Source organism: Bipolaris victoriae (genome assembly GCF_000527765.1).
Source record: "Bipolaris victoriae FI3 unplaced genomic scaffold scaffold_48, whole genome shotgun sequence".
In the NCBI taxonomy this organism is placed as follows: Eukaryota; Fungi; Ascomycota; class Dothideomycetes; order Pleosporales; family Pleosporaceae; genus Bipolaris; species Bipolaris victoriae.
Genome location: NW_014575344.1, coordinates 159,761 through 177,753, shown reverse-complemented (window position 1 = coordinate 177,753; position 17,993 = coordinate 159,761). Strand labels below are relative to the sequence as shown.

Sequence of the window (17,993 nt, the reverse complement as noted above, 5' to 3'; positions counted from 1 at the left end):
TTTCCCGCACTCACCTTGCACGACTGAATTCGCCAAAAAAAAATCATGGAGGTCAACACTGACCTGCCGTTCGACGACGACGGCAGCGTCATAGGGCTGACCGAAGTAGATCCCTCGCCCGTCGACACACCGCCCGAGTACCGAGAAAAGAGCTATTTCCCAGACCAAGAGCGGCCCGAGGGGGGCGAGACAGAGGAAATGAGGGGGATCAGACGGATGAATACTCTAGGACTTAGGTTAGGTGAAAGAGGTCCTGCTTGGTGGCGTACGTTGTCGCAATTGTCCTTTTACAATTAATTCGCTTACTGATGTACCCTCACGACAAAGTCCTTCGCATCCAAAAGTACTCGTCGTACACATTCACCGCATTTGCCGCCCTGCACATAACAAACGTGTCCATAATACCATTGGCTACCCGCTCTGTCGTTGAAAGTAACCGCTACCTTCTTCTCACCCGTCCCTACTACCAGTCCGCTCTCACAGAACCCCTGCTCGTTGCTCTGCCATTGGCCGCACATATTACATCTGGAATTGCGCTGCGATTCTGGAGAAGACGGCAAGCGCTGCTGCGGTATGGCGCTGAGACACGAAGGGAAAAGCGCACCATTCCCTGGCCGGTGGTCAGTGGGACGAGTGCTTTGGGGTATGCGTTAGTACCCCTGGCTGGCTTTCATATCTGGACAACAAGAATATTGCCGTTGTATGCACACGGCGATTCGTCGCTGATCAGTCTAAATTATATCTCACATGGCTTTGCGCTACATCCTAAGGTTTCCTTCGCCGGCTTCACAGCCCTTGTGAGCGTCGGCGCATGGCATTTTGTCTGGGGTGCCGCCAAGTGGCTGGGATTTGCACCAAGCCAAGTAAAGAACACAGAAGAGAACAGGGCATTGGTCAGGAAGAGGAGGTGGTACACCATCAACGGAATTAGTGCTGCTCTGACTTTGCTATGGTTGGGTGGTAGTCTTGGTGTTGTAGGTCTAGAGGGATCGATGCCAGGATGGGTGGGCAAGGAGTATGATGAATTGTACAAATACCTACCAATTATTGGGAAACGGTAAAGAAAAAGAGAAAATATAGAAAGGAAGAAAGAGGAAAGCGCGCGTATTGCATTGTACTATACCCCTCCTCATAGCAAGCGAAAGATTCAATACCATTGTAGATATCGCTGAAGCACATGATACTTGCCAAGTGAAATCAATATAGTCTGTAGAGCCATTATATACTAACTCTTCGACACAGCTTGTGGCCTTTGAATGGAGAGATTACCTCAATTATTACCCTAGTTCATCACTTAGAAAAGGAGATTGGGAAATAATTCAATAAGACATCAAAATGCCTTTACATGATCCATAGTCTCGTGGCTGCAAGGAGCATATGATAATCTGCCGGCACATTCCTCATACTCGTGACACAAGAAAACCAAACCATCTACCTCCTCCCCAAATCCACATCCAGTACCTCTACCATATCCCCATTCTCCGCTCCCTCAAGTCCAAAAAACGGCTTAATGCCCTTTTCCACAGCCCCCTCCATCAACCCATTCACAAGTCCCTGCAAATCGCTCCCCGTCTGTCGGAAATCCGGAAAAGCATTGACTTCTAACAGCCACGTATTCAACCCACCAGTCTCTTCATTGATTCCAACCATGAAATCCAGACCAAAAATCTCAAAAGAATTGGGAAGGGGCTGGAAGTGAATAGACATTCCTCTCGCTGCTGCTTCGAACGTTGATCCAGTAATATCGCAGATTTGCTGGAAGATTGTATCTTTCCAGTTTGACGGTACGTTTATTTTGCGTCCTGCATCTCCACCCTCACTGGTAGATGATCCGGAGAAACTTGGCTGGGTGGGCAGAGTATCTGGTAAATCCCAGAATAAACCCACGGAACCCTCTCGATCTCCGCTGTCCTGCAGACAAGTGTTGGTCAAGTGGGCGCGCATAGCTTCCTGGCTGTTAGGCTCAACGTCAGTGGACCAGGGGGGCAGGTAGGGATGGGCTGCGAAGAGAGCGAGCATCGGTTTGTAGACGTGGAGCTTTAGGGCGCCGGTGGCGAGAATGTAGGTCCTTATATGGAACTTTCGGAGGTCACTGGTGGGGTTGTTTGGTGGGGTGAGGAGAAGAGGCGGATGTATGTATGGTTGAGCGATGAAATGGCGGAGCTGGGAGGTTATGATTCCGTTGTCCTCGTCTTTTTCTATTTTCAACTGTTGCGTATTGGAATCGCTGGGGGCATCTTCTTCTTCATCTTCGTTGTCGCTGTCTGGATCCCACTCCTCAAATATCTCGGTGAGTTCTTGCTCACTGGAGAAGAGGCGGATGCCTTGGCCTCTATCACTCATTCCTGGTTTCAGGATCCACCATTCCTTTCTGCTGGAAGAAGCACCATCTTCATCATCACCAAGCTCTTCGTTTCGTGCCCAGCTTTCCTTCAGTTCCCATGCTTCTACCAGCGCATCGTCCAGAAATTCGGCATAGTCGACCTCGAATTCCACACTGGGCTTGACGTGTTTCTTGAGAACCGAGTCAGGGTACTTGGTAATCCAGTTGGCAATGGTGGTGCTAAGATAATGCTTCCGGATCAGTGCTTTGCGGATCACGTAGGCGTTGGCCAGAGAGGTAGATGAATGCTCCATGAGGTGGTCGAAATCAATGGATTCATACTGAACAAACTGCAAAAGACGGGATGAGGGAGTGGGAAGTTGGGATAGCGAAGTGATGAGTTCGTACGACGATGATGGAAGTCTTTTCTCCAGGGCGGACAGTATGAGGGGCTGGACGTAGGGATCTTCGTAGTTGATCAGGGCGTAAATCTTATCGCCGATCTCAGACCCTGTGGACGCCATGCTGCCTGACCTAAACCCCTGGACCCTTCACTTTTCCAGTGCCTTGATTTCTCTCCGGACGGCGTCGCTATGGCAACCACCTGCAAGAAAAAGGAGAGAAGCTTAAAGTGGGTATCTCGTGTATAGCGTCAACGATGGAAATGCAGGGCCCAATGTTGGGTATGTGAAAAGAAAAATTGATATTGTACACTAGTGAAAATCGTTACTGTAAGGCTGTGGTGAGCCTCCATGTGGTATCCAGAGCCCAGAAAAGTCGAAATATCCGTTTTCGCTTAGCTCTAGCCAATCAGCGAGCTGTATTTGTAACGCCATACCATCATCCCCTATGATGTCGGGATATTCTTCGCACGTCAAAACGCCTTTAGCACAACAAAAATCAATCAGACAACTTCCAAATCATCATCGTCGTCGTCATCGTCGAGGGCAGCGATGAGTCCTACGTCGAGTCCGCCAAGGCTTTCTCGGCCAGGCTCACGTATGCCCTTTCCATCTAACAGTAGACGAGCCCTCTTCTTCGCAGGACTCGCCTCACGCGTGCCGCGAAATGCCGAAGGTATTACCTTCTTGGGAGACGGGATTCGTCCGTATTTGAATGCCCACCCTACTGGATCGGTCGATGTGACCGATTTGCCCGAAGCGGCTCGTTTTCGTTTTACAGGTGCCAGGGAGATGTCTTTGGACGTGCGATTGAGTAGGCTGGAGAAGTCCGTCTCGGCCGGCTTGTCTAGCCTTGAACTTGTCGAGATGAGAGAAGAAGGGCGTGCTCTGGTGGGTAGGCTCGGAGTGCCAGCGCCTTTCGACCGCAAGTAATCAGCTCCAGTAGTGCCGTCTCCCATAGTGCCTAGCTTCTTAGCAAGTTCGCGCTCCTTCTCTCTCTCAGCCAGTTGCTTTCGAAAGCGGTCTTCGCGGCTCACTCCCCCTTCCCAGTTTTGGTGATCCCGGTCGATGAGCTTGGCAGCGCCTCCAGGTCGTGGGGCAATGTACACAGTCTCATGCAGTTCGCGATCATGATACCTTCCTTCGCGCTTGAGCTCGTCACCTTTCGAAGCGCCACTTCGACCAAACATGCCAAACTTGCTGCTACCCGGGCCTCCACCAAAGCCAGTCATGGTGTTGACTTGCATACGGCCTTTCTTGGCCTTGTCCACCTGAAGTTGGATGTGAAACTCGCAAAATTCCGTTTTCCGGCCATCAATCCATTGACCACAATCTTTTCCATCTTTCCTCTTCGCGTTGCAAAAATCCAAGTCCCGTGCAGTTCCAATTTCAAGTATGGTGTCGTCTGAGCTAGTCAGCTTCAAGGAAAACTTGCCTGTGTCGCGGTTCCGTGGCGGCATGATGTCGGGGTTTAAGATGGCAACAACTGTGCCGAGGGGAAGTTTCCAAAACTGGGAAAAGCCGGTATCAAACAAGAACAGATCCAGCTCCCACTTAAGGTCAGTCAACTTGATTACCATGAACTTGCCGTTTTGATCCGTTGCCGATTCTTGACTGCTTTTAGTCTGATCTTTAGCGGCATTCTTGGAGTTGTGCGGTGTTGACTTGTAGCAAATGACACCTAGTACAACATAGTCGTTTTCCCAATCCGGGGGTTCATATTCTGGTGCCTTGACCGTCTTGAGCAACTGGGGAATAGTGAGGACAGTCTTGCCTTCCAGAGTACGAGTGACGACATTGTGCTGCATTTCGCGCGACTTCAAGTGCAGACCAGAAAAAGGCTCAAAGCTAGGGGCCTCTGAGCTGTCATCTCGGGACGAGATCTCGGCGTATCGAGAAACGGTTGGGATTGAGCCAAAACTAGAGGAAGATGCCTTGGAAGACGAGGACACCGGACGTGAAGTGTCGTTGCGGAAAGACAAGGTGGAGCCAGGTCGAGGGGAGGGTGGAATTCTCAAATCAACGGAGCGGCTCTGAGGTCTGGTACGTCTTGAAAACGGCGGGGGCATCTCGCGCGAACTCGGTGTCTCAGAGCCTTGAGAAGAACTGGTCCTAGAAAGTGATGGCCGTTCTGCTAAGCCTTCGATGGTATGCAAGCCAAATCCTCTGTTTCTCCTCAGCTCGGCCTTCTCCTCCCTCTCTTCACGGTCTTTGTCTCTGTTCCTGCTTTCGGCAATGCGCTCGCTGAAAGATTTGATCTTAGGGGTCTCGCTGCCCTTGAGCGACCCCGCTCGCGCCCGCCCGGCCAGAACGCTCGAAGGCCGCTTGAGACTAATATCACGTGCCGTCAGTCCTTTGTCGATGCCCAGCATGACTCGTGCAGGACTCTTTGGCTCGTCGGGTGGTGGTCGTGTTCGGGTGGGAGAGCGTGGCACCTGTACGCCCGCTTCTTGACTGCTCAATGGCGATGGGTCAGCCCTGCGCATGGTGCTGGCTATACTGGCTCGTGAGGACGCTCCATTACGGTCAGCGTCGGCAGATTCTGCTTTCTTCTTTTGCAATGCCTTTAGTTTCAACTTTGCCTCGATGGCTTGCAACTGGAGACGTAGGGTTTCTTCGTCATCGTCGTCCCCATCGCTCGTGGGCTGGGTGTAGTCGCGCGACATGGGGCGGCGCTTCGAGGGCGAGGGTGAGACGGAGTTGCGCTCGCGGCGACTCTCGTATTTTCTGCGTGCAGAGGGCGAGCTGAGCAATGCTTCCACAGACGATTGCGGGGGCCAGTTTGGTTGATTATCCTTGACTGTACGGATACACTCAGCGCGTGTGTTTATGGTAGTCTCAGCGCGAATGACGCACCTTTGGCCTTTGGACTCTCGCGCACAATCATTGTTGTGGTGGTGCAGTGTTGTGAGCGTGTATCTCTCAACAGGGCCCATAGCAACACGGGCAGAATGAGGCTCTCAACGGGCGTGTGCCTGGGCGTTTGATAGTGTGAGTGTGAGCGCAAAGGTGTAGCCGAAAGCCGTGGGCGTTTGTTGACACCGGGTTGCGTGGTTGATCCCAGACATGACAGCGCCTGTGGGAACGGCTTTCTCATCTAATCCGAAACTGGCGTCTTTGCAGGGGTCGCGCGTTGCTTGCACGCGACGCGACTGAACACCACCCTAGCACCAGGAACAGAACAGAACAGAACAGAACATACAACCCGGAGATTGCAATAGACTTGGTTTATACAGACATCAAATACCATTGCTGCAATGGCACGAACACGCTCAAAACCCGCCAAGGCGACACCTACAGAAACTACACCAGAGCCCACCACATGTACCTCAAAGTCACTCCCCGCAAGTGCACCAAACCCACCCAAACTTTTTGTCTTGCCTAAGAATGCCTCTCGGGATGCGCGCATAGTCACTCTGGATAATCCTGCAAATGAGGCACCGTCGCGCTACTTCTTTTGTCCAAAAAGGGGCTTCTACGAATTCACTCGCATTGCGGCCCCAAAGAAGGACTGCCGAAGTTGGCTCATCACCAGTAACGATGGCACTACACAAGAACAAGAGAAGGAAGATACAGATGCCTCAAGAATAAGCAGTGGATATGTCGCCAAAAGCGCAGATCTTTTCATCGCCACGCCCATCGATCTCCTCTTCCTCATCCTGCCCGCGCTCGCACCCAAGACCGCAAAAGACACAAAACAGCACTTCCTTGCGTTCGACGACTACCTCGACACGCTGTCTTCTTCATCGCCGCACTGGAAGGCCCTCCTATCCCAACATGCATCCCTAAAATCCATGCTGGAGAAGCGCATCCACCTCATCTGCGACACTGTCGACGCCGGCGACGAAACCATGTACCGCATCTCCCTCCCCAAACTCATCGAAGTGCTAGTCGCAAAAGCCGAACGCATGATCCAGCGCGGCCTCCCCGCCTCTCTTGAAGAAAAATTCATAAAAACCGCCTTGGAAATCCCCATCATGAACATCAAGCGCGAAGAAAGCACTCTAAGCGCCGTTTCAACCAGCAACACAGAAACCGGCGAGTCAGAAACCACCACCACAATAACAACACAAGAAGACACCGTCACCCCAGCCCTCACAACACCCCCAGAAATCCCCCACCTCCTTCGCCTTCGCACATCCCTAACCTACCTCACATCCTCCTACCTACCCCCACCCCTAACCTCCCTCCTAACCCCACTCCTAACCCCACGCTTCACACCGCTATCCACACACCTCTCCGCCATCGCCGCGCTCAAAGCCGAAGCCGCAGCCCTCCGCAGCATAACAGACAACGTGTCGCGGAAGCGCGCAGTGCTGGAAGACGATGACAAGATGGCAGAGCGGGAGGAGAAGAAGCGGAAGAAGGAGGAGGAAGACAAGAAGAAGAAGATGGAGGGGAGGGGCATCAAGCAGTTGAAGAAGGTGGATACGAGTGGGATGAGGAAGATGAGTAGTTTTTTTACAAAAGTGGATAAGAAGAAGTAGTTTTGTTTCTGCGTTCTGAGCTTGGAACCGCGAAGGCGATGAGTGGATCGTTTTAGTCTTTGGTTTTTTCATGGCTCTCTGGCTAAGAGATCAGAGGGGATATATATACCAGATGTATTAGTAGTAAAACATGTAGTTTATATAATTGAGCGCTTCTAGCAAAAAACCATGGTCATGAGATGGGAGTAGGAAATTTGGGTACTTGGTTATATTTTCACATTCATCTAAACTACAAAAGTCGCCTTTACTCCCCCCGCCGTCATTACCCCCGTATTTCCCTCGACCCTGTCCAGAGGCGCCCGAGGGGGACCAATACGATCCCGCTAATTCCTAACGTTTCCGAGTCGCAGCTCGTCATCTATATATGTACGCTACCTACATACCATCCTCCCTTCGCGCGAGGCAATCAACGAACATGGTCGGAGCCCTCGCATCTCTCCCCAAACATTACAGAAATTAAAAGAAGCTCGGGCTTGCAAAACCAGAGTGAGCTACTTGGAAGAAAAAGTGCTGGCTTCAAGCTGTCAGACACTGTTTTCCTCTTCTTTCGTAATCATGGGGTATCCTTTTCTTTCTAGAAAGAAGGAAAAAACAAAAAGAGGTGGGAAAAAGAGCAAGAAGAAAAGAAGAAGAAAAGTAGGTCAAACAAAAACAACGCTTGCTATGCAAATATGACCAAAAGCGGGTTATGTACCAGAACATGTCAGAGAACCTAATCTGGTAGGTGACAATGGCCATTGTTCCGCCATTCCCGTTAATTACGCAAACTAACATCAAGACGAACGGGCTGCGTTCGGCCGTTAGACCTTGTCGATTGACAGGAAAGAGGTGGAATGCTCACTTCGAGCTCGCTTGTCGCTGGCCTCGCGCTCAAGCGGCTCCCCACTGCGTTTCTTGGATGACTTGGCTGAACTGCTGGAGCTGTGTGCTGATTTGACTCGCGTCCAAGAGTCGAAAGAGATTTCTAAGATCAAGTTAGTATTAGATAATTCGGCGGCGATAGTTGAGAAAACTTACCCTTCTTGAATTTGCGAACAGTAGGCGGCGGTGTGGTGGCTAGAGACGGGGCTTGAACAACGTTCTTGCCCTTGTTCCGGCTCGGCGTAGCAACCGTCGGCTCAATGTCGGTTGCCGCTTCTTCGTCGTCCTCATCCTCAATACCGTTCGCACGATTGCGCTCTTTGATCTCGGCTTGGAACAGGAGTTTTGGCTTGATAGATGACCGAGTGAGCGGGCGACGGGCCTCGTGACCAATCTGGCGACGAACTCGTCTGTCATCGGTAGATAGTTCGTCTTCTTGCTCGGCGTCCGAGGCGCCAGATGGGGCATCGTCATGGAACTTGCGGAAAACCTTGCGGCCACGGAAAATGTAAACCATACCCTCGTCACGGTCGACTGCCTCCTCCATCTTGGCCGATTTGATGTCTAGTGTCTTCTTCGATTTTTGTGGAGCCCTCTTTGCTTTTCCCTTGCCCTTGGTAGTGAGGAACGGGTTCTCTTCTTGGGCTCCAGGTGTGGGAATGCGCTCCTTGGAATCCGTGTAGATGGGGATTTTTTCCGTGGTCTCGTCCATGTGCTTTGCGAAACTTTCAAGGGTGTAGAGATCCTTAGTCTTGCGCGATTTGCGGGGAGTTGGCATGGCCTCGTCAATGGTAGAAGGTCGGTTGGTAGGGAACAAGACCCGCGCAGTTGAACTCACGTCGTCGATGCGGCGCTTGCGGGGCGTCTTGGCTGGTGTTGGTAGCATGCCTGGTGCCATTGTTGCAGAGAAGAGGAGGCGTCGGCTTGAAGAAGGTGCAGCGCAGTCGGAGTCGGAGTCGTGTAGAGTAGAGTCCAAGGGTGCGCGGCGGGTGGAGCGTGGAGAGCGGAGTTGCTGAGGTGAAGAGGGAGGTGAGAGAGCCAAGGCGTTTGCGCGGGCAGCTGGTGACTTTGACGCAGCTGTGGGAGTCACGTCGCGCCTAGCTCGTGGGGTTGATTGCGCGTGGTGAATGTGAATGTCGCGTCGAGCGGCGACTCTGCTGGACCGACGCGGTGAAAACGGCTCGTAGTTGTCTCCATGGTGCGGTGCAGGCGGAGTGTGCAGGCGACGGGGCGGCGAGGGGGTGCGTTCCATGTTGGGTGTTTGCGTGTTTGTTTATGGGGGGCAGTTGCGATGTTGGTGTAGCAATGGGTATGAATAGTGGGTATCCAAAATCAAAACAAGTCAAGCGAAGCTCCAATGACACTGCGCGCACTTGTCCCAAGGCTCAACGGATGCTGTAGCGATATGCGCGGGCGTGGATGCGATAGCTGGGCTTTGTGGTGATGGTGAGGGTGAGGGTGCAGTCCAAGGGCGGGTGGAGACAATGGGGGCTGCCTCAGATAGGGAAGGGTCGATGCAAGATGAAGGAAGTGACGAGGCTGGGAGATGGCGGGTGCTGTTCCTTGGCAAAGCGGTCAGGGCGGGCGCACATCAACAAACGCCCGGACCCTCCACCCCCGGCCTGCCCTAACCGCCTAACGCCTGCCCCGCCAACCCAAATACGTCAAACACGCCAAACACCTGTCAACTCGTCCGAAACCCTGCCAGCTCGAACAGTGCTACGTGTTCTGCTCTGCTGAGAATACAAAGGCAAAACGGCGCACAATGGATCCACCAAATCTGGGCGCGCTGCACCTCTCCGACTCCGATACGGACGGCGACGCGTTGTTCGACACCCCCGCAGCGCGCAAAACGAACAAGACAAAAGATGTCGAAAGCGATGCAGAAGGCGCCACCGGCTCCAGGCCACGCGCAAAAGAATCCCATTATACTGCAGAAGAGGCGCGGGAGGAGGCTTTGCGTAGGGAGCTAGAGAGCATACGAAACGTGAACAAAGTCATTGAGGGTGTCATTGAGAGCCTACAAAAGGCCAAAGACAACATGGCTGTAAGGGACAAATTTGGAAGATACACAATGCTTCAGCTGACATGTTTCCAAGACCGTGGCCCGCACTGTGCAAAACGCATCCACCCTACTGCAGACATGGACCCGCATCCTGTCGCAAACCGAACACAACCAGCGCCTTATTCTGAACCCACAATGGCAAGGCGCGTCGCAGGATCTAGTTGATATTGAAGAAGAACAAGCGCATCGCCAACAGGCTGCACAACGTCGCGCAGCTGAAGAGCAGGCACGGAGAGAGGCCGCAGCAAGGAAGATTGAAGAAGACCGTCAAAGGGCCGAAGCTGCAGCAAAACCAGGCACGCGGGGTAGGGGCAGGGGCCGACCGCGAGGTGCCTCGACATCTTCTACAGGCAATTATGTTGGAGTAGGCGGACAAGGAGGACGAGGTATCAGCCGCAGCGATTCAACCAGGGGCAGAGCTGGTAGTGGCATAGGCCGGGGATTGCGTGGCCGGGGACGAGGTCTGGGCTAAGCATTTATCCCACCAAATAGGAAAAAATGCTCAAAACATCCAATTCGACTTTTCCCACTTTGGATCTTTCTACCTCGGAATATGGCAACACTGTCACACTCGGCCCAAGTCAACTCAGCATTCGTATTTTCGATGCATCGGGTACTGGCGAATGTTGGTCATTTCGATATCCTTAGTGCCCCTGAAACTAAAGCTCTAGCAAGAGCCTGCCCTTTGGGTCCATGGTCCGTTGTCCATCAATGGCGCTTGCACTGGCAGCTGATCAGCCTTGTAGCTTGTACCCTGAAGAAGAGTGCGCCATCGGAACTAAAGACGGTACCTGCAGCTCGCATGCTCGATGCAGTCAACGGTCCGGATCTGGTGTCGTCGGATGCACTTCTCGAAATGGCTAAGCTTGGGGACCCCACTTGTCGTCAGTTGGACCCCGCTGCGCCAGTCTGCGAGATCTTGCGACTCTCCGCGAATTCAAATTGAATCCTCCTCCCTGTTTTTCAAGCTCTTTGTCGCCTGATTTCCTCTGATTCTTCTTTTGTGCCGTTCAGACTTCCTATCAAACCACGTCCACATCTGTCAACATGGAAGTTCCAACGGCATCGTCGCTACGCGACATTTACCCAGAGGACGCGCTCCCAGTCGAGACCAAGCGATGGGACAGCTTGTTAGTCAGGTTCAAAGAGCTCTATAGCAAGCAGGCCGACTTCGTCGCCCGGAGTCCTGGTCGCGTGAACATTATTGGCGAGGTAAACACTATGGTAAAACGTTATATGATTGGCGGCTCATGATATAAAGCACATTGACTACTCTCTCTACGAGGTATTACCAATGGCTATCACAGCCGACTTCATCATGGCAGTCGCTGTCAGACCATCTGATGAAAAGCCCCGAGTACGCATTGCGAACCTCAACTCAGAGAAATTCCCCACGCGCGAGTTCGACATCCCTGAGGGAGAGATTCCGATTGATGCGACAGAACATGAGTGGACCAACTACTTCAAGTCCGGTCTCAAAGGTGTAACACAGCTTCTGCAGAAGAAGCGCGGTAAATTCACCTCAGTCGGAATGGATATTGTTTGCGACGGAACTGTCCCAAGTGGAGGTGGACTTTCAAGTTCGGCCTCGGTTGTCTGTACGAGTGCATTGGCTGTGCTGAGCGCGAATGGTGAACAGAACATTGACAAGACCGAATTGTGCGAGCTTGCGATTGTATCTGAGCGTTCAGTCGGTGTCAACTCCGGAGGGTAAGCAAACACCTCGGTTCGTTATCTTCATAACTAACGCGTTTCAGCATGGATCAAGCAGCATCAGTCTTTTCTCTGCGCGGCTCTGCCCTCTATGTTTCATTCAAACCCAGCCTCAAGTGCACAAACATCGAATTCCCACAAACCGACCCAGAGCTCGCCTTTGTCACAGCTCAAAGTTTCGTCGCAGCAGACAAGCATGTCACAGCCCCAGTCTGCTATAACCTGCGTGTAGTAGAGTGCACTCTCGCAGCAGTTTTCCTAGCAAAGGCATTTGGCCTGAAGAAGGATCTCCCAACAGATTCCTCGCCACTAGGAGTCAGCCTACGCGGCTTCCATGACACCTACTTCGAAGACAAAGAGGGCGTAGCCGACAACACCAAAATCTCCGTCTCAGAATTCGAGACCCAACTCACAAAGTTGATCCAGCACACAGAAAACTACCTCCCACAAGAAGATGGCTACACACGGGAACAAATCAGCGGCCTCCTCGGCATCTCGGTCGAAGAGCTAAACCAGCGCTACATGTCCAAATTCCCCGTCCGCGCCGACAAATTCATGCTCCGCCAGCGCGCCCTGCACGTCTTCACAGAAGCCCTCCGCGTCATCAAGTTCCGCTCCCTCCTCGCGTCCCCACCTTCAAAAGACAAAGACTACCTGCAATCCCTCGGCGACCTCATGAACACAACCCAGGACTCGTGCCGCGAGATTTACGACTGCAGCTGCCCTGAGCTAGACGAGCTGTGCGACTTGGCGCGTGCGGCGGGCTCGTGTGGTAGTCGTCTCACGGGCGCGGGCTGGGGTGGATGCAGTGTCCATCTTGTGCCCAAGGATAAGGTCGAGGCTGTCAAGAAGGCTTGGATCGAGAAGTACTACAAGAAGAAGTTTCCCGATATTACGGACGAGAAGCTGGCGCAGGCGATTGTGGTTAGTGAGCCCGGAAGTGGAAGTATGCTGTACAAGGTTACCGGTGAGAAACTTGCTTAGAATCTAGTTCTGGTTTGCAGCTGTGAATGTATGTGGGTTGGGTCTGAGTAAAAGGGGACCGTGATTTAGATGCTGGTAACTTCACATGATTCTGGATGTGTGATGCTTGAGCTAAGAAAGAATTGAATCTTTTGCCTAGATAGATCAGTTTGATATCTACACATGACTCGATCTAGTCATCACTTCAATTACTTTTCACCTTCACAACATTCACTTACCTGTATTTTCCACATGATATAATACATGTTGCCCTTCACTACCCCAAACACCGCTATCATGACATACCTATAAACACTCGACATAAGTCTCTCCAATACTCCACAATCTCAAGTCTTCAAGTTCCGTGTTCCTTACCTACAAGCACACGTCCTCTTCCCCTTCTTCCCTTTTTTCTTCGCCTCCTGCTTCCGTGCCAATATGGCTAGACGCCGCAACAAGAAAAAGCCGCGAAAGCCACCGGCCCGCACCGAGTCTAGTGAAAACGATAGACTCGTTTCCCCGCAGCATGTCGATGCGAGAACGAATAATGGGCGGTCTCGAGGTGCGAGCGAGCATGTGTACGAGCCGGAGTGCACGAATCTGGATCAAGGTTTCAGCGAGGAAAGCATACGGCGTCAACTTGGGTTTGGGGGCGGAAGCCCAGCACGGACGAATCCGTCAATACACAGGACATGGGACGAAAGCGGGGTGGATTCGTGGTCGTATGCATGTGGCTCGTATGCGTCGCTGGGTGGTATGGCTCCATCATTCAGTCCTGGTGAGTGGGAGACGTGGCAGAATTGTGTGTATCAAGGCTCATTTCTGCATGGTGATGTTGCTGGGGCTCAGAGAGATGCGGAAGGCATGGTTTTTGGGACGTCATCTTGCGGGTCTGTAGCGAAGCGGGGGGAGGGGGAGCCGCAGTGGGATATTAATGCGTACTTTGCGCCGCTGGGTACACGTCATATGCAGGTGGTGAGGAGGGGAAATGGGAGGGCAAGAGACGAGTGGGAGTGTGACTTTTGCGGACTCGAGTGCTTTTGCTGGGGTCTGACAGACGGAGTAGCAGACCAACAGGCGGTGTCATTGTAGACGGACTAATTGGCGGGATGGGATTTGGATGCCTCATTGGGAGCCGTTGCTGAGTGGCCAGATTTGCAGTCGTTGGCGTTGAAAGGGAACTATGCCGACTCGCGTTCCAAGTTGGTTGTCGGTATTCGGAAAACGGCAGGCAGAGCATGATGGTATGCGTCCAAGAAACATGAAGCGTCCTACGAATGTGAGTGCTCTGGATGCCCTTTTTTCTGCACTCCCCTGCTGCTCTATTGTGCCAGCTTGCGCGGTTCTGCGTCGACGGGCAAGCATCGTATCCACGTGATTTTGCATGCGGCTAAAGCGAAGTCAATCGATGCCCTCTTTGTCCCGCGCGGAAGCAATTCCATTGCTACCCATCCGTATTACCGAGGCCGTGCTCCTGGGAAACGGATATAACGCGCACGCCTTATGGCAAACCAACCTATCGCCCGCTATCGTTTGCAGATAACTTCATCCGGTCTGTTTAGCTCGACCCAAAGATAAGCTCGCTGGGGAGCCTGTATGCTGAGAACCTGAAGCTCGCTCATTGATGGCTGTGCCCCTATTGGCAGCTAATCCGATGAACCCCCTTGCTTTCGGCCGTAGGACGTCGCGTGCCTGTGCAATGTATATATCATCTACCTCGTCCTCCCTCGCAATCGTCTTCTCGGACCACAAGTGAGGCGGACACCCCTAGCTGCTGAGCTGGTGTTACGATGTATTGTTGCAGGGTTTGTCAACCCATTCGTTCAGGGTCGAATGACCACATCCCATGCCGCGCCCGTTTCCGAGACCCACTGTTCTGAGATCACCAAGCATCCACGTGCAGTTTGTGGCCACAATCGGTAAGCTCATCGTAAGACAAAAGGTGGCAGTTCGAGCCCATGAGCTTCGACAGGGGTCTCGGGTCTCGCCCTGAATCCTTCAAGAGACAGATGTTCTCTTCGCTTGCGAATGCGTTGGTGTAACGAAGCAGCAAGACTCAGTCGTCGACCAATTTCGCTGGGGGCCTGAAAGACGGCTTTCTGCCAGTGGGTAATGCGAATCAACCTGAGCATATCGGCCGACCACGACGCTCCCACGTCTTCATGTGTAGTCGTATTAAGCACTGGTAGTTCTCGGCCCAAGATCCATCCTGATGGGTGTCGGTATAGTGAAGGCGGTAGCGGAAGAGGAAGCGGGGGATCTTCAAACTAAAAAGAAGGAACCATGACCCTTCGACCATTAGCTAATAATTAACAGTGGGGGGGAAAGCTATGCAGCAGCTCTATACCCAAATGGGTTTAAAACACGTCATTTTGCGATCACTAGTAGACTGCATGTTTCGACGTAGCACGTCGGTGCAGATACTGTAAACGAGAGGACATGCATGACAGGTATGTTGAGTATTGAAACTAGCATCACCAAGCAATCCTTCCTTCAGGGTTTCGATGCTAACGTCCTTGGCTTGTGCTGCAGCTCACAGAAAGTCAGTTTTATCCTGAGTACCTTGCTCTAATCTGTCAGCGTGAAGGACTCGATAGTGAGGGTGTGAATGAAAACGATACCAAAACTGACCACCAAGACAGTATATCAGCACAGCGAAGCTACATGGAAGTGCTAAGATGCCTGCGATCAAGTTTTGCGCCTAAATATTGAGGTCGATGCGCTCAACGGTCTGGACGTCTGGTAGTAGGCGTTCCAAACTAAGACGGGAGATGACTATCAAGCGCAGTATGCACTCTGGACTAGGGCGATGCGCATCCCCAACCCATCTAGCACTCTTCAATCCAAAACATCCGATATCTATGACCAGCTAATATCTTGCAGAAACCACGAAAGTGAAAACCCTGTGAAGAAGATAGTGATCAGAACAGCAAGATACTATGCATTCAGCAAGAGAACATTGGATTCTTTACAACAGCAAGCAACGCATACATACCTCTTCGCAGCGCTTCACAACCTCTAACTATCAACTGTCTCGTCAAGAAAGGAGAACAAATGCAAAGGGAATTTTGATGTTCACATCCCTTTGTTTACGGTATTCTATCTGATTACCAAATGGTTTCGATCTCGCTTCCGATCCGCTTCCGGACCGCTTCCGCAATATCCACCGCTTCGAGCTAGTCAAGTATGTGCCGCGGTATCCCGACGACTCTTACAGGGAAAAGAATACAAGCAGGCTTACGACGACAAAGCGTCCTGCGGATCAATGATGCCGACTTCTGTATCGGGAAATCCATGCCCCATCTTTCGATTCTTCGGTACCGATGTAGAATAGAATGGCCGGCCGATTCAAAACGTCATGATTCAAATTGCTGGTGTCCCCGTCATGTATATTCACAGGAAATTAACCTCTCTGTTCATCCTGCAGAGCCCAAGTATACCGTTGTATTTGGAGAAACGCTCCCCACTCGCCCCTCGAGACCTACCCGGCATAGGAAAAGCCACCACCAAAATGCTTTCCAACGTTTTACCAATGGCTCACAATGTTCGCGCATACAGACCAAGTTACATGACAGGGCAGATCACATACCAGGGCGGTTGTTGTATCGCTGCAAAGAAGAGCTAAGACTGATTTGCCCGGGCAGCCGAGAAGGACAGATCGTGTAATTACGGGCCTACGATCCTCAACAGTACATTTTAAGATCACGTCAAGTGCCGAAGCAATCATACTAAACGCACTTGCTATGCATCTCGGCTAGAAGACAACCTTAGGCTCAGGCAAATCGGAAGAGATGGAATTATGCCCAGAACGGATCAAAGCTCGCTTCTCTGAGGCAGACGGAACAATAGACCCGAAAACTCGAGCCGTCCCTCTTTGCATCCGACTGGCTCAGACGGCTGGACTTGCTCAAACGGCTGGACTTGCAGATACCTTCTCTGATAAGAAATGGAGGTAGTCCCGTCGACCCTCTGGATTGGACCGATCTCCCAACGGAAATCGGTACCCGTCGACCGCTCTTTTTCGATTTTGGTGAGGCTCGGATATGTATCGCGAGCAATCAGAAGATGTCATGACAATGCATGGAGAACATGTGACAGGAGCACAGACTTTGAACGCAGCCCTCAAGCGCATCTACCTACGGCTTTATGAAGAGAATCTCGCACTTGGGAGCTTCTGTCCAAGATTACGCACACCACACCTGCATTGACGAATATAACGTTGAAGCCACGTGTGTCGATGCTGCACAATCTTGGGTATTCAATTAGCCGTGATCAAGTACCGAAGATTCTCGAAGAGCGCGTGCAAAAGTACGGTTGGACAGATGGACCACCATAACAACGTGGCTTGGTAATTGGCGGCGAGATATGCTGCAAAAGAAACATTCTCTACTCCCTGTCAGGGGCTATCTACCGGGCTCTTTCTAGTACAAAGCAACCACTGCTGGGGTTTCAGAGCCGTTCGGACACGTCAGTAAGTCTGCAGATTCAACTCAATATTTTGATCCATAATCGGGTCAATGGTTGATAACGATTTTTAGCACAACCTCTCAGGAGTGTCACGTCAAGCGACATGTGTGAAGCTTCTCGGACCAACCATTGCAAAGCAGTTGTTCCAGATTCCAACCACATCTTCCGGATTTCCGTTGTCAAGGTATCCCGGTCCTGACGTCGATTTTAACGAACGCTATGTACTCCCGAGATCTATTCTATGCCTAGAAACGGGCCGCAGGAATATTGCTCAACGTTTATGTCGAGCGGCTCATCGCAGAGAGAAGGTCGGGGAAGCACATCATTTCGGGCAAGGTTCCTTGGCCTCTAGTGGCTGTGTCCATGGGAGTAAGATGCAGGCATTGTTGCCACGCAAGGACTGCTTCTTCGTGCTCCAGCAAGCACTGCATCTACCATCGCAATAGGGAAGGCATCGTAACAGAGTTGGTGAGACAGGGTACAGTAGCGGAGTCGATGACAAGCTCAAATTGGCAGGTGTTTTCGTTTGGTTGATGGAAAAAGGCGATGCGGAAGCAAGCGCTTCAGCTAGGGATCCAGGTTTGACCAAAACGGCCGAGAAGGCGCTATTCCTGAGGGAAAAAAACACCGAACGCCAATGCACTTCACGTGTAATTCGTCACCGCCCAACGCGTGTGCCCGATTTCTATATGTTTGTGCTGCTACATGATCTT

The 17,993-nt window shown here is 51.9% G+C and overlaps 8 protein-coding genes across 8 annotated transcripts; 5 read left to right on the top strand and 3 right to left on the bottom strand.

Annotated features, from left to right (window-relative positions):
• Nucleotides 1–45: 45 nt before the first annotated feature.
• COCVIDRAFT_100839 (hypothetical protein) lies at nucleotides 46–1,061 on the top strand (the record flags this gene model as incomplete). The annotated part of the gene is made up of 2 exons (XM_014700590.1): nucleotides 46–265; nucleotides 328–1,061. The coding sequence occupies 2 exons, from the start codon at nucleotides 46–48 to the stop codon at nucleotides 1,059–1,061; spliced, it is 954 nt and encodes a 317-aa protein (XP_014556076.1).
• A 370-nt stretch (nucleotides 1,062–1,431) lies between these two features.
• Nucleotides 1,432–2,847, bottom strand: COCVIDRAFT_27158 (hypothetical protein; the record flags this gene model as incomplete). The annotated part of the gene is made up of 1 exon (XM_014700589.1): nucleotides 1,432–2,847. One exon carries the CDS (start codon nucleotides 2,845–2,847, stop codon nucleotides 1,432–1,434), a length of 1,416 nt encoding a protein of 471 aa, XP_014556075.1.
• A 380-nt stretch (nucleotides 2,848–3,227) lies between these two features.
• COCVIDRAFT_27157 (hypothetical protein) lies at nucleotides 3,228–5,611 on the bottom strand (the record flags this gene model as incomplete). The annotated part of the gene is made up of 2 exons (XM_014700588.1): nucleotides 3,228–5,524; nucleotides 5,581–5,611. 2 exons carry the CDS (start codon nucleotides 5,609–5,611, stop codon nucleotides 3,228–3,230), a joined length of 2,328 nt encoding a protein of 775 aa, XP_014556074.1.
• Nucleotides 5,612–5,981: 370 nt separating this feature from the next.
• On the top strand, nucleotides 5,982–7,211 carry COCVIDRAFT_27156 (hypothetical protein; the record flags this gene model as incomplete). Its single annotated transcript, XM_014700587.1, has 1 exon — nucleotides 5,982–7,211. One exon carries the CDS (start codon nucleotides 5,982–5,984, stop codon nucleotides 7,209–7,211), a length of 1,230 nt encoding a protein of 409 aa, XP_014556073.1.
• An 800-nt stretch (nucleotides 7,212–8,011) lies between these two features.
• Nucleotides 8,012–9,324, bottom strand: COCVIDRAFT_27155 (hypothetical protein; the record flags this gene model as incomplete). Its single annotated transcript, XM_014700586.1, has 2 exons — nucleotides 8,012–8,175; nucleotides 8,229–9,324. 2 exons carry the CDS (start codon nucleotides 9,322–9,324, stop codon nucleotides 8,012–8,014), a joined length of 1,260 nt encoding a protein of 419 aa, XP_014556072.1.
• A 513-nt stretch (nucleotides 9,325–9,837) lies between these two features.
• On the top strand, nucleotides 9,838–10,609 carry COCVIDRAFT_100848 (hypothetical protein; the record flags this gene model as incomplete). The annotated part of the gene is made up of 2 exons (XM_014700585.1): nucleotides 9,838–10,119; nucleotides 10,172–10,609. The coding sequence occupies 2 exons, from the start codon at nucleotides 9,838–9,840 to the stop codon at nucleotides 10,607–10,609; spliced, it is 720 nt and encodes a 239-aa protein (XP_014556071.1).
• A 575-nt stretch (nucleotides 10,610–11,184) lies between these two features.
• COCVIDRAFT_16518 (hypothetical protein) lies at nucleotides 11,185–12,834 on the top strand (the record flags this gene model as incomplete). The annotated part of the gene is made up of 3 exons (XM_014700522.1): nucleotides 11,185–11,349; nucleotides 11,399–11,847; nucleotides 11,895–12,834. 3 exons carry the CDS (start codon nucleotides 11,185–11,187, stop codon nucleotides 12,832–12,834), a joined length of 1,554 nt encoding a protein of 517 aa, XP_014556008.1.
• Nucleotides 12,835–13,251: 417 nt separating this feature from the next.
• Nucleotides 13,252–13,905, top strand: COCVIDRAFT_100725 (hypothetical protein; the record flags this gene model as incomplete). Its single annotated transcript, XM_014700584.1, has 1 exon — nucleotides 13,252–13,905. The coding sequence occupies one exon, from the start codon at nucleotides 13,252–13,254 to the stop codon at nucleotides 13,903–13,905; it is 654 nt and encodes a 217-aa protein (XP_014556070.1).
• Nucleotides 13,906–17,993: the final 4,088 nt, after the last annotated feature.